At 41.6% G+C, this 14,665-nt stretch overlaps 1 protein-coding gene across 3 annotated transcripts in view; it reads right to left on the reverse strand.

The window, feature by feature from the left end:
- Positions 1 to 14,415, reverse strand: part of LOC121946932 (segment polarity protein dishevelled homolog DVL-1-like) — a 33,723-nt gene extending 19,308 nt beyond the window's left edge. For all 3 annotated transcript variants that reach the window (XM_042491768.1, XM_042491769.1, XM_042491767.1), the window contains exons 1-3: positions 13,992 to 14,415; positions 6,869 to 6,938; positions 732 to 853 (exon numbers count right to left, since the gene is read on the reverse strand). In XM_042491768.1, the coding sequence (XP_042347702.1) occupies positions 732 to 853; positions 6,869 to 6,938; positions 13,992 to 14,161 (362 nt within the window). In that variant the 5' untranslated portion in view covers positions 14,162 to 14,415. The remainder of the gene's footprint in view (positions 1 to 731; positions 854 to 6,868; positions 6,939 to 13,991) is intronic.
- Positions 14,416 to 14,665: the final 250 nt, after the last annotated feature.

The raw sequence follows: 14,665 nt of genomic DNA on the forward strand, positions 1-14,665 counted from the left end.
GCTGAGATGTCAAACACTGGATAAAGAGATACACTGAGACATGACAGATTGCATGTTCTCAATATAGAGCCTCAGCCATATTGCTGTGGCGCTGTAATGGCAACAACCCTCGCCCCCACTGCCCCCAGCCCTTACAGCTATATTTATCTTGGGACTCCTCCTTAGCAAGTGCAGTTATGTTCTCTAATCTGCCAGTTTGAAGCCAGGTAACAGTCATCAAGAAAATCTCTGAGCTTTTAGGCGCCAATGTGTTTTTGCTGCACATACGCCTTTATTAGCCGCGTATGGATGAATGCTCTGAGTGAGTGAGCACAATGAGCCTCACTGAGTGCCAGTATTTGCCTGAAGATGTTTATGCCGAGAAGGCTATTTCAAGAATCAGCAGCACTGGCGCATCATGTTTACATCGATGAGCCGACTAACTCCACGCTTGAGTGGGCGGAAGGGAACATACACACACACACACAAGTGGGAGAAATACTCACACCCATGCATGTTCCCGCACTTAGCACATACTTCATGCCATATTCACACACAGGCGCACAGACCACCTACACCTCCCATACTGCAATGACAGATCTCTCTGATGAGCTTTCCACATTCTGATTAGCACATATGGCACACTGGGATGTAAAAAAAGGTCACGCGGCGTGCAGGGTTGTGTGCTTGAATACATTTGCCTACATGTGTGAAATTGTGCATACATGACATGCAGTAATCAGCCTACTTACTGGAAAGAGGGGGGGCGGGAGTCTCCGATACCCCCTGTTCTCTCGAGAGGAGGGGGCAGCTCTGGATGGCTCTCCGTGCACTGAGATCCTCCATCAGAGTGGGCGCTCTCTGCCAGGACCAACTGAGAGAGAGAAGTTGGGAGCAAAGGAAAGATTATTCTAGACATATTCAGCTCCGAGAGCAACACAAACAATGATAAATATTCTGTTGAGTGATATAGGCCCCATAGTGCAGAGGGAGAAGATCAAAAGAGACCTCGACAGACTTCGCAACACTCAAAGACAAACACACAGTGATGCTGGCACCAGAGACAAGCACATCTTGTGTACAAGTACGTGTGAGGAAGAGGCTATGAAATGAGAAGCTGCAAAGAGGCCTGGAGACGACTGGTGTCTGCACATAAACAACTTGAGAAACACAGCAAACGACATAGAAACTTAAAAGACCACAATGCTTTTACTCAGCTGAGTGTCAGTACAAAGGATGATGTACAATGACCCTCAGATACCACTGCTCTGCTTTCATCTGAGCCGGAATAATGAAAGTTGAAGGAGGCAGCCGTGGAAAGAATAACAACTGTATGGACGATGATTATTCTCATACGAGCTTTGGGATTCACAGGTGTCACTGAGGAGTCACAAAATTCTTAAATGAACCCTGAGGGCTACTTTTTATGTCCTCGGTTTCAAAGACTGAATGTATCTCTGCATTTTCTATCACCTTCTGTGTCTGTGTTTGCTGTGTGCTGACTGGCTTTCTGTCTTAAGAATGAGCAGATTTCGCGCTGGTCCTTTGTTCTTGAGTTTTATGGAAAACTGCATTATGGAAATATTTTCTTTCTGTGTTTGACTGTGTCATTATGGAAAAATACCTCCATGCTTTTAGGGATGCACTGATCTCACTTTTTCTCCCCGATCCAATACCAGTACTTTCTTTATCCCAAACTTAAATGTTGTATACCTCAATGTGTGAAGCTCATTGGGTTTTTTTTTTATATAAGGCAACATTGGGGCAAGGATTCCTGCAGAGTTGTGGACAGCTAATGTGACCTAAAGGTATACTGTGCAGGATATTCCTAAAAAACAGTTTATACCCAGCAAGCAGGGAACATTCCCACAACACTGGCTAATGTAATCCACAAGTTGCAATAGTGTTTTGAAGAAAACATTTTAATCTAAGGCTGAAAGAACATTTTCAGGATGTTTAGCATTTCAAATAATGTTCCTTTAAGGTTAAATGCAGACTAAGATATAAAACAAAGAACAAAGAAGTAATCTTTTCAAAGGAACATTCAGAACATGTTATTGAGGACTGCGATTAAAGACCATTTTTTAATAAAAATGGAAAGTAATGTAGGTATGGGCAAAATGGCACAACAATTTAATCACAATAATTATCCCCATATTGATCAATATAGAATATTATATTATTCGATAATGCTGCTTTTCCCTGCCAGAATATTTTTATTAAATTGCCAGCCAGCGCCAGCATTTTGGTCATATTTACTAATCTTTTAAGACCTCCAAAATATTTTGAAGATAATACAAAATACATGAAGATAAAGCTTCAGCTTTCATACACACAAAAAAAACATTTAATTCTAGTTTCATCCATTCCTTTTTATCATGATCTATCAACGTCATTTGTGCATTTTCAAAGCGACATTTCGGACAAAAGGCTGAGAAAATCGCATTTTTGTGAAAGGCCATTTTCAAGCGCAAAATCACTTTTATTTTGACAATTTTATTTTGTCAAGTTTTTTATTTTTTATTTTGCCTCTTACGTTCTTATGTCAACTTGAATCGTACCAAAATAATGCCGAAAATGATGGGAATAAATGACAGTATATTTCCTCCTTGTCCCCTGATGTTCTAAATAAGTCGCTAAATGTTTCCGCACGTTAGCGGCCCTCTCCTCCCGTGGCCCTGGGACATTAGATCGTCTTGTTTGTTTGTTTTTAGATGTTGTTTACCGTGTCCCCTACACTACAGTGAAAACACCGATTGACGGAAAAACTCGTCACTGGCAGGAAAACAGTTCCGTTTCGAGGATGGCGTAACATCCTGACCTACTTCACCTTCACCACCGCTTTTCTCCTCACCTCCACGCTTTTTACCTCTTTTCGTTATGTCCACGGACTCCACGCGGCACGGCGTTTTGCTGACACGCTGTTTTGAATCGCTCCTCACCTCAGCACAAACTATACACTTGCAGTGAAAAATTGGCGTGTGCTGAGACGCGTATCCTCCGTGCTGCTGACGTCTGATAACTTCTGCTGTATGACGCCATGTATGACGCATGCGGGCCAGCTGTTTGAATCTTCTTCTGTTGGGATTAACGGCGGGTTGCGTCCATAAAGTCGCATTACCGCCACCTACTGGATTCAACCTAATGTCTTCATTAACTAAGGAAAAACAACAATACCCATAATAATAATAACAACAATAATCGCAATACCTCTTCCTATCCTGCTCCCTCTCTAACGTATCTGAACTACTTCTTGGCTGATTGAGAGACTCTAAACTTGTACAACCTCTCTCGAAACGTCTCCAACATCCAGAAACTTCTTCGCAGCATCAATAATGACCTCTATTTTCTCCCACTTTCTTTCAATACCAGCAGTACAATTTATCACCATCTCCACAAAGGCCAAAAACTTGATTTTTGCAAATGCACTCCTAACGTGTCCTGACTGACCTGTCCACCGTTGCCTCGCGCCGCACACCATACCTCCAATATTCTCACGGTTATTTCTTTTCTTGATTTGGGCCTGGCAGTGTCTGCCTCCCTCACTCTCTGAGGACAGGTAGCCTCCTATGCTGCATGATGGCCTTTACAAAGGGAACTCTTCTTCAGTCACACAGTCTCTGACACAATCATGTCCTCCACATTTACCCCACGTTTCAGTGACACCTCTGCCGACAAATAAACAAATGTCCAAACTTCCAACAGTTCGTGCACTGCTGTGGCTTGGGAATATATTGCCTCGCTGGATAAGAAACATGACCCAAAAACACCCTGTCGGGCAGGAACTCCAAGTCTAAAAAAAAAGCATAACAGATTGTGTCGCAACTGTCTCCTTAGTCTCCCTATCAAATCTTGTCATCCGGAAACAGTCAGTAACACATTTGCAGCATTTGAACCGTCCAGCCTCCTCTCTGTGGGAGACACCATCAACTACCCCGTTAACTGGAGCTCCCTTATTCAATGGAAAACAAGTAACTGGATAGATCCATTCCCCCACCCAAAACCTCAACTTCTAACACCTTTTCCATTTGTTTACGGGACACACATTACACAACAATCAAACCAGAGCGTTTGACGTCCACCAGCCTCACTTTCCCCACTTCATTTTGGACCCATCTCGCCACAGCGTGTTTCTCAGACAGAGCTCCACACCGTGCCCCCTCGATCAAACCAATATTGATTCCAACAATAAAAGTGTCTGAGTGCACTTTGTCCTGTTTACTCTTGCTACGGCTCGATTAGTCCGTTCTCAATCTCCTTCGTTTCTCGTCATCGACACGGTTTTTATCGGGATCCTGTTTCGAGATCATTTTATCACCCAGCCTTGATGTAATGTGATATGTTATAGGTATACATATATATGTTATATAGTTCAATGATTGTAACTGATAATGGAAGCATTTTTATTAAAACATTGATGAGGACATTGTTTTTAATGTGAATCTGTTGTGGTTTAGTTCATACTGATCCACAGTATCGGCCCTAACTCTGATACAGCAAATTGTATTAGTTAATCAATACTTACTTTACATATTGTATGTTTTCCTGACAAAAAATTAAATCAGACCCAAATACAATAGAATATTTCTCTGGTTTCTCTAGTCTGTATTTCAGTAAGAACTGGCCTAATACATTTGCATTTGAAACATGGTTATGCTCTGAATCTAACCACCATGTTAGTATCTTGACGTTGGGCCCTAAGGGTATCCCAGATAGGGCCAAGAAAAATATTTATATTACATCGATACTGTAATATGAGACTAAATACGGTCTTAGATTTTGGATATCATGATATTGTAAGTGTGTGTTTTCCTGGTTTTAAAGACTGCATTGCAGTAAAGTAGTGTAATCTCCTGAATTTACCAGAATATTCTCGCGGTTCTATCATTTGCCTTTACCCACTTAGTCATTATATCCACATTACTGACAATTATCTATCGAAAATGTCATTGTGTTAACATTTTTGATGAAGCATTCATAAATCAACCCTACAATATTATCACGGCACTTTGTCAAAAATACTGAGCTATTTTATTTTCCCTATATCGCCCAGTCCTAACCCAAATATTTGTTTATTTCCTTTTTCTGTCGTTGTATGTTTTTATGCAGCAGCTTAAATTAGTGAAATAATAGCTCATGCTTGCTACTTTGAAGCAGTCAAGTGATGTTAAAAGATGTAAAGATTTGTCACGATAACTGTTGCTTAGAGAAACTCTGATACTCTGGTGTATATTACCTGAAGCAGTATATAATATACCGCTCTATAATATATACCTGTTACATTATACACCTAGACACGACACACTACTTTATGCTCATTGCATTACAGGATGCTAATACGAAGTTATTTAACAGTGTTATATACTGGGCACTTTGCCTGAAAAATTGACTGAGGACTGGCTCCCTCGTCAAAAACCTTATGGGATTTTTGGTTATCCCCAAAAATAAGCTCTGTGTCGAACACCTTTATGAGATTTACATGTTTTGTTTAGCGTGATAATCTTCACAGAAGAACGCCACTTTTGTGTGTTTTTAAGTGTAAATGAAATCGTCAGAATCAAAAAGCTATTGTTAGGCTATAAACGAACTACATCGCGGTCGCACGACTAAAACGTCACGACGACAAACACTGTAAAAACACGTTAAAACACGATCGGAAAATATTATAAACAGACAAATCTACAAGTTCGAGTGCGACCCTGTAAAGCTGTGAAGGCGAATAAGTGGGTTTAATGAGTTTCTGTGTCTGCTGTGATGACGTCTAACGTCCCTGACAAACACTGTCGTCCCATTTAGCCATTTGTTAGCAACCGCTTTCTCTAAGACAAGTAAAACCTTAAAAGTTAAAAAAAATCGGGTTTAAGCGGACGTATTTTATGTTGCAGAACAAAACGAACATTAGCCGGTGTTAACCACAGACCTTTTCAGTGTTTAGGGCTCATTAATTCACCACTCTGCTGCACGAAATGAAAACATTATCAACGTCTTTGAGAATCACCGAGATTTAAAGGGTGGTTCCGTGAAAACAAATATCTTTATGACAGAGGTGCGCTTTAAAGAAAATTGGGAACCAGTTGTGTAGTGTGGGGAGTAATTCTGGTAAATCAAATTTGGAATGAATCATGAAGATGCATGTACTTACATGATGCATAAACTGGTTGTTAAGACGCAGTGTTGTAAAGTGTGGCCACATTGAAGTGTAGAATTCAGGTCCTGATGTCACTATCGACACTGCTTAAGTGATATTGAGCAAGACAGTCACTAATAACTCGATGACCTCACTGACCTTTGACCTCCCCATGGAGCAAACTAATGGATTCCCTACAGAGATCAATAAAGTATACCATTTTTATACTGGACTGTTTAAAAAAAGTGACAAACAGCCAGCCAGTAGATTTAACACGCAGTCTGTCAAAGTAATGTATGCATTCTTGCTTGTAGTCCTCTGTCAATATTTACAGCCGGAGCTTTAACCTGTGTCTTCTGCTCTGTGTGACAGTAATGATTAAGATGTAAATCCTCCTTTAACGTGACAGATTGATTTGATTTATCATACTTTATAGTCCCCGTAGGGAAACTTGGGTTCACAGCCCTGCTTATCGCCCATAATTACAAATCACTATGAACCTGCAGAAGTCAATACGGTATGGTGTTTCTTGTTCTGGCAGTCAAACTCAGTCACCTCTGATTGCATTTTGTAGCAGTAGCTAAGTTTATCATTCTAATGGAATCACTCACACCTTTACAATACAGCAGGCCAGTGAGATGAAGGTGAAGAGTGTTTAAAAAGCTCTGCGGAGGCGTTACATGGATACATTTACATGATCCACGAGTGCTCGGCATATCTTTGGTTAGAGCTGAGCATGGGTGCACCATCCATCTCACTTACCCAGGACACTACTCTCCCGTTGAAGCAGGGCAGCTTGGCGTTGTCATCGGAAATCTCTTCTTTGACAACCCTGGGGAAGACAGAAACAGTCAGGTTAACAGAGCAGGAGAAGGACATACAGTCAGCTCAACAACACAACGCAGCCGAGACTGGAGACATTTCCCCTTCCTCTGCTTGGTTGACATTCACACTTTGTAAGTCACATTTTCCACATGGCTTTCAAACCAGCTTTGCTACACTCTTAGAGATAAAGGTGCAAACTAAAACTATATAGGGTTCTGTGAAACCCCGTAGGGGAGGGGGTGTCCACCTTTTAGAATAGGGGTCAGATTATATAATGTGATATAAGTTATTTAAAAAAAAGGAAAAAGAAATCACCCACAAATTACACAAACACAACGGGTGAAACAGCAGAGAGAGACCATGGGGAATTATGTTTTTTTTTTTTTTTAATCTAACGTGGTGATTTAAGGATTGTTTTCGACTAAACCGTAGCTAGTGTTTGTTGGAACTGTCGACAAACTAACATAGTAACCAAGATGGTTTGGTTGAGTTTCATTTTGTTTCTGCTGAGTTTGAATGAAGTGTGATTTATGATGAGTTAACGAGGAAATTAATCCTTCAGTGATCATGAGAAAGTTGAATTCAAATGAAGTAAAGTTGTATTTTTCTGTTTAATTGGGAAAATAAATGTGAGAATACGACTTTTCAAAAAATTTTGTGGGTTTCTATTGTGCATTTATTATTCTGAAAAGTAGTGCACTTGCCGTCACAGGGAGGGGAGGGGAGGGGCTGTGTTAGCGGCGTACACTGATACCGTCATAGTGAGAAATATCAGGCAGGTATGAAATATAACAACTGCCCAAGCCTAACCAACCATTTCATGTAATAAGACTTTCATCTAGAACCCACCCAGGGCGTTCTACCCAGAACCCTCTCATACTCCAAGGATCTCCTCTAGAACCCACGAGGGGTCTCTAAAAATAGTAATTTACTACATAAACCATCTCTCTCCCATTAACCATGGTTTTAGTACTTAATGGAACGCTTCGTTTAACGAAGTTCGTTTAACGGTTCTTCAGAGACAAATGGTTCTGTTCTGGCCCTTTTGGAACCTTTATTTCTAAGCTCGAGAAGTGATCATGCTCAGTCTGAGTCTCGTATTGATTTATGGACATCGTGGCTGTCTGTAACACTAAGCACTACAATGTGATAAGCAGCTCAACCTGGCAAGGACAGGGGCATAAATCAGTAATGACGGGCTTCAATAGTAACCTGCGCAGGTGTGCATGTTTCACAATGAGCTTCTGTTGATAAAGACACAGACGGAGAGACAGATACGTGTCTGTGTGAATGTTTTATGTGTGTGTTGGTCGGAAAATCCTCACAGCGGCGACAACAGGGCGTGAAGGCACAGGAGTGTGTATTAATAGAGTGATCTAGTGTGTGAGACTCGCTCACTGTGTTCGTCTTTGGCTGTAAATTCCCAACAAAAATACCTCTCAGTTACCCTTTGACCTGCTGGGACACAGTTCAGCAGCAACCAGCCGCCACACCTGCTCGGCTTGTGTCAAGCAGAACGAGCCTGGAGATAGCCAAGGGGCATGGGAGATGAGCTGGGAAACACCTTACGTACACACACTCACATAAGGCTAAAACATCCTGATGTATTTAACAATTTCCATTATAACCCGCTGCATGTTTTGCACGCGTTGTTTGTTTTTTTCTGCAAAGTATTTTCCCAGAATTGATACAACCAAGCATTTCTGAGCCTCTGTGGAGATCTCATATTAGCTTCTTGGCTTTGAACGCGGTACATGAAAAGGGAGAAGCATGACTTGAGAGCAGCAGGAAAGCCTAAGAAGATTTTATGCAGGGGTGTCTCTCTGACAGCGACTTTACAGCTCCCCCCTCCTTACTTCTTGTTTGCCAGAACTTCCCCGCTACTGAAATGATTAGCCAAGCCGGTTGTGTTTTTCAGCGCGCTGCTGCTGTGGGAGCTGGATTGCTGGGAGTGGTGGACGGAGATAACGTAGCTTTGTGGCTGGAACTGACGACCACAGAGTCTGCCGCTGTGGCCTGTTCCACCTCAGGGAGGAAAAGGGAGGGAGGCGAGGGCAGACTCTGCCGGCTGCTTGTTAGGTAGGAAGTGTTTGCATCCTCTCTCGCAAGCTGCATGACCAGCTGTAAGGTGACTTGCGAGGATGTGGGAGTGGCCCCGTGCAAATAAAATATCAGCAACGCTTCTTCTTTTGAATGTCTGACAGAAATAAGGTCGCCTGTTCCACTTTCCACCAGTGTAATTGCATTTTTACGGATTCTGAAAGAACTGGCTTGCAAAATAAATCTGTTAAACATGTCTCCGTCTGTTAAAAGAGCTGAAAACCAGATGAACCGAGGAACAATTCCAATCATAACAGATGACGTCTTTATCATGCAGTAAAACACCCGTGGCCCGCATTCTTTTCAGCTTCCATCTGATATCAGAAGCAGTGTTAGTTCCACCCTGAACACCTAACAAGCACACACACAAACATACTGTAACCCCTGTTTAGACAAGCATATGTCTGGTGTGGGCTGCTGTCACAGATCTGACTTCTTAGAGCTGACAGCTTAAATAGGTCTTAACAGATTTCACAGGATAAAGACACAAGATTTATCCTGGTGATCGGCGAGTATTCCACGGCCGGGGATATTTGTGTAGCTGGGGAAGATTAGACGTGTTTGTTTACGCTTTGAGAGTAAGAGGAGGGCTGGGTAGCTGCAGCCTGAACCAGAAACCAGGGGCAGGAGAAGCCAGCCAACGCCGGCCACCAGTCCAAGGACTTTGGTGGGCTGATGCTAATGATACTATAAACAGGGAAGCAAAATATTTGTAGTCAAACAAGATTGTGAAAAGAGAGAATTCAATATGACAGACTGAGTCTGAAAACAGCTAAATTTGACTTGAACCACCTTGAAAGCTGTTAATAATAGTGCTGAGGTGTTGATGTCACATAAAGTGCAGTAACCACTGAGGTCTTGGCCCAGGCCTAACCCAGGAGTTTTAGTTGATGAACAAGCTAGATATCACTGCTTTTTAAAAAATATACTCCAAAACCTTATTTACTTTAAAACTGTCTTCATTTTTACTTTCCTAATTAATTACATTATTTCCCACAGAATTAGAATCTATGTGTATCAGTAGCCAATCTGATGATTTGTGTACAGACTTTTCCATGACTTTTCAAGGCCCCATAATAAAGTTGGGTTTTTTTTTCTTGCCCAACTTGCCAACCATATTTTAAACATATCAGATTCAAACATTATTCAAACATAATTTCATCTAGCTGGCATACAGGAAGGGAGAGTCCGAACGCTGGAAGAAAATGGCAAAATGTGAGCAACGGTAAGCGAGACGCATCAACGCATGTTAGAGCTGCATGAAGTCAACAGCTACAGAAAAAGGACCAAAGGTGGAGTCGAACCTGCGACTGCTGCAGCAAGGACACGGGACCTGCTCTACCAGTTGTGTTATGGGGCGCCCCCATATTCTTTCGTTTTTCTTTTAAACATATATATAACTTATATATTTAGATACTGGTCTATTTCTCAAACATTTAGGGCTGAAACCTTGGACGCCCAGGCCTAATGACCCAATTTTCCATTCATAACATCACTTTCTGGCAAATATTGTACAGAGACAATCGCAGTTAGTGTTGTTGTTAATGCTTTGACAAACAAATGCGGCATAACCTTCAAAATCTGTCACAATCCTCAAACAACGAGAACAGGCACGGTAAGGCAGGGGTGCATTTGTGCAAAAAGCTGCAGATTTTTGTCCTCTAACTACAGGGGCTTAGCACCCCTACCTCAGCAGAAGAAAGATTCCCCTACCAGCCCCCTATTTTCTGAGGCACAAACAAGACTGTTTCTTTCAGCACTTCAGCTTGGCTGCTTCCTCAGCTCCTGAGTGCCTCTGTGACTTGCATTATAGTGAGGTCTCAAACCCACTCACCACCAGTGGCAACGACAAAACGCCATATCATCACCTTGAAGTCTGCGAAAAAGCCAAGTGGGTTGCATGAAAACAACACAGCCTCAATAAGCTTCCTGTCTTATGAATATTGATGAATGAATGAATATTACGAGGGGAAAAAACAACTGAGGTATGAAATGTGCACAAAGAAACGTTCACCGTTTCATTTGCTGCGCTCTGTTGTGTAGACGAAAACGCCACAGCCCGTGGTCACATGGATCCCATACGCTTCCAAAGGGAACTAAAATGACATGTTCACTGCGGTAAGCTATGGTGTTTTGGGGGCAAGCCATTTATCAGATTCGTGTGGCCATTGCTTAGAGAGCTGATATTGCCAGCACAAATGTAGTTCAGCAATCCCATAAGAAAATGGCTGGTTTTTCCAGCACAGCAGGGGGTCTACTACAGAGGACCTTGCACTGACTGCTCATTTACATTTCAAACACTGTCTATAACTGCAAGGGATTTGATGTTTTCCCTCTCTGCTCAGCAGTCTTATTCCTCCCTAGCTAATTCTCCAGCAGCCATACTGTCTGTGTGTATGCAGTACAGCCAGAATGGCTACCACAAAGCGCTGCTATCCTCTGTGCCTTTGACTGGGTTTGCTTCCATACTGTGCCAGTACCATACGGCACTCACTGAGCCTGAATATTCAACCTTAACTCAAAGGCTGGAATGCTGCTGGAGATGCCTTTATAAACTGTATATAACAGCTCTGTGTGCTATTTGACAATGTCCAATTCACGCAATAATTTAACACGCTTTGTTGATGCACACGCAGGAGCCAGTCGGCCTACTGTAGCGGTGTGTTCAGCAACACGGAGCCACGTCTCCATGTGGAGAAAGCAAACATGCTTTGTTTGTTTCCATAATCTGCTTGTCGATCACCTGAGGCCCAGCGAGCAGGCCGGCCCGCAGTGCAACAGAGGCAGGAAGCCGGGGCTGGGGGACAAAGCGGCGCACCAAGCCTAGCCTGCCACCAGGAAGAGCCAGTTTCCCTCACAAGGTCAGGCTGCAGTGGAAATGGATGACGTTTGGCTCTATAGACACTGCCTGCGTCTGCATTTCCTCCAATCGTGATTACAGTGCTAGATACTAATGTGTGTAGGCCGCCATGTATGACTGTTCAGACTGGAATGAGAAACAGGCCCTGACACAAATATGTCATCCTCAGCAGAGGCCTGAGACAAGGCGCTGACCAAGAGAGCCGAGGAGCTCTGTAGACATGGTGTAACTCCAGAGAATCAGGATTACAAAGAGAGAGATGGAGAGAAAAAAGAAAGAGAGACTAAATATTTCAATCATTCCTTAAATCCAGCATCCAGTGCTTATTATGTACATATTGTATATATTTTTATTTCTACTTTGCATACATTCTATATATAGAATGTATGCAAATATTTGTATTCTTATGAAATGTTACATACTAGTTTTAAACATTGTAATGCAGCATATTGCACATATTTCTATATTTTTTAAACACTTTGCACTTAACATACTACACCTACTCTTATCATATGGCCCACTGGCAGACATAAAATACAATGCTTTTAGAAATGTTCACATTCACTGCACAAAAAAAAAATTAACCTAGGTTAAAACATGCCATATTTAATCTTATGTCACAAATTTTAAATAAAACTGTCAGATTAATCCTGACAATAGCCAAAACCACTGCAAATTTGACCTATTTTGACTAATTACAGTCGTATAATTAAAGTGTCATCTTAATGGCCTGTAATATCCACAGAAATGTACATTTTGGGCGGCTGCTGATATTTCATTTTGAAGCCATTATCTGCTGATACAGATGACATGCTGATATTATCACTCATTCCCATAATACTCTTAATATTTAACATGCTAGTGTTGAAAATTGTAGTATAATGTACATATTTTAATTTATTAAGTCTTATTTCCATACTTCTTATTTCTACTTAATTTTTTTACATATATAATTTTTTACACCAGAGCAAGTATAACAAATCACAATTTCCCCCTGGGAATCAATACATTTTCTGATTCTGATTTTGATTAGATGAAGTGTTTGCTGTGATTTTCTGTGGTATAATCCACCATGAAAAATGATAAAATGAGAAACAAACTCTAGAAAAACAGTCAATTCCAATTTTCTGCTACAAAAACACCCTCTGAAAATCTTCTATTTTGTTCCATAACTAATGCTTCAATAAAGTCAGGTTAAAATATAAATATAATTTAATTTTTTTTTTCTCTCTCCTCATGACAGCGAAAGACAATACCATCTATTATGTGTCTACATATCTGTCCAAATAGCCAGTTAATTTTGGGATGTGATGAGTTTCAAACGATCACATTATTGGACCTCCAAAAGAAGCATGCATTCCTGTAACAACTCAGTAATTATACAATATTTCTTAGAAAAACAAGGTTATTATGATGATTAAGTGCTGTTTGTCTTATCTGCTCCTCTGGCGCAATTAAATGTAAAAAGCTGGGTGCAGGATTGCATATAATAGTCACAACCACTGGCCTGTGGTTACCATATTCCCTTGGGATTCACCTGCAGTCCATTGTGTGTGTTTGTGTGCTTTTGTAAATAAAGAAAACTTGCTTGGCTATTACATATGTGAGAGAACTAATGAATATATAACAGTTAAATGGGCATTTCTTATGATCTATAGTAGAAAAACACATGCCAAACGAAAACAATATATGAAACCTGAGAACTTGAACATGTGGAGGCTTTGTCAACACTGCCCTCACATTTATATTCCACATGGTTCAAATACTGACACTAATATGGGTTAATATGTTGACATTAATAAGGGGAGCAGGGGTCTGGCTCTGGGTAATACATGCAGGGCTGCGTCATTAGGGCTCTGGACAGATCTGGTATCACTTCAAACACTCGTGTGTCTCCTCCACTGCGCACAGGATAGTAATAATGAGCAGGTGCCAGGAGCGTGGAAACAGACATGGCACTGTAGTTTGCACACATGTAACAATGTTGCCTATCACGGCCTGTAATTAGGTTTTTTTTTTATATGGGCTATACACACACTGCGATAATAAATAGCATGAGCCAGACGAACGGGGCTAATAATAATCATGGTGGCCACTTACCCAAAATCCTGGTCCATCGATTTGAAGAAGAATTTGTAGCTGTTGACCGGACGATTGTTGAGGACATTTTTAAAATCCGCTAGGGTGACTTTCTCCGGAGAAACGGACAGTTTGACCAGATAAGGAGTCTCCTCCTCGTCTATGTGATATATTATTTTAGTCTCCGCCATGAGAGTGAGGGGAGGACAATCATTGACACAGGAAAGGAACAAGGGTTGGCAGCGTAATAAACAGGCCTGCTATGTTACCAGCTACCCGTAGAATAACATAACAGCATTCCCTAATACATTAACCTGTTTGGCCCCCGATGGTAGATATGGCTCCGTGTGTTGGATAAACGCGGCGAAAATCCAGACATAATCGCGTTGTGAGCGCCTGTATTCCTGCTCCGGTGTGAGTCGGTACGGTGGCTCTCTCGGCACTAAAACAGGAAGGGACAGTCCACATCCTTGCGATATGGAGTTGGGAATATTGCTATTTTTCACAAGCTAATTGTTTAGACAGTGCTGTCATCTAGTGGCGTGTCTGGGCTGTGCGCAGGCCTGTGCGCAGGCCTGTGCGCGCCCCTCTTATACAACATGCTCATACTGTACGCTGTAATGTACAGACAGGACTGGAACAAAGAGGAAGCGCACTGGCTTTATGGGGCATGGAGGCTTTCTATTTTTATTATT

This window comes from Plectropomus leopardus, chromosome 8 (genome assembly GCF_008729295.1).
Source record: "Plectropomus leopardus isolate mb chromosome 8, YSFRI_Pleo_2.0, whole genome shotgun sequence".
Taxonomy (NCBI): domain Eukaryota; kingdom Metazoa; phylum Chordata; class Actinopteri; order Perciformes; family Serranidae; genus Plectropomus; species Plectropomus leopardus.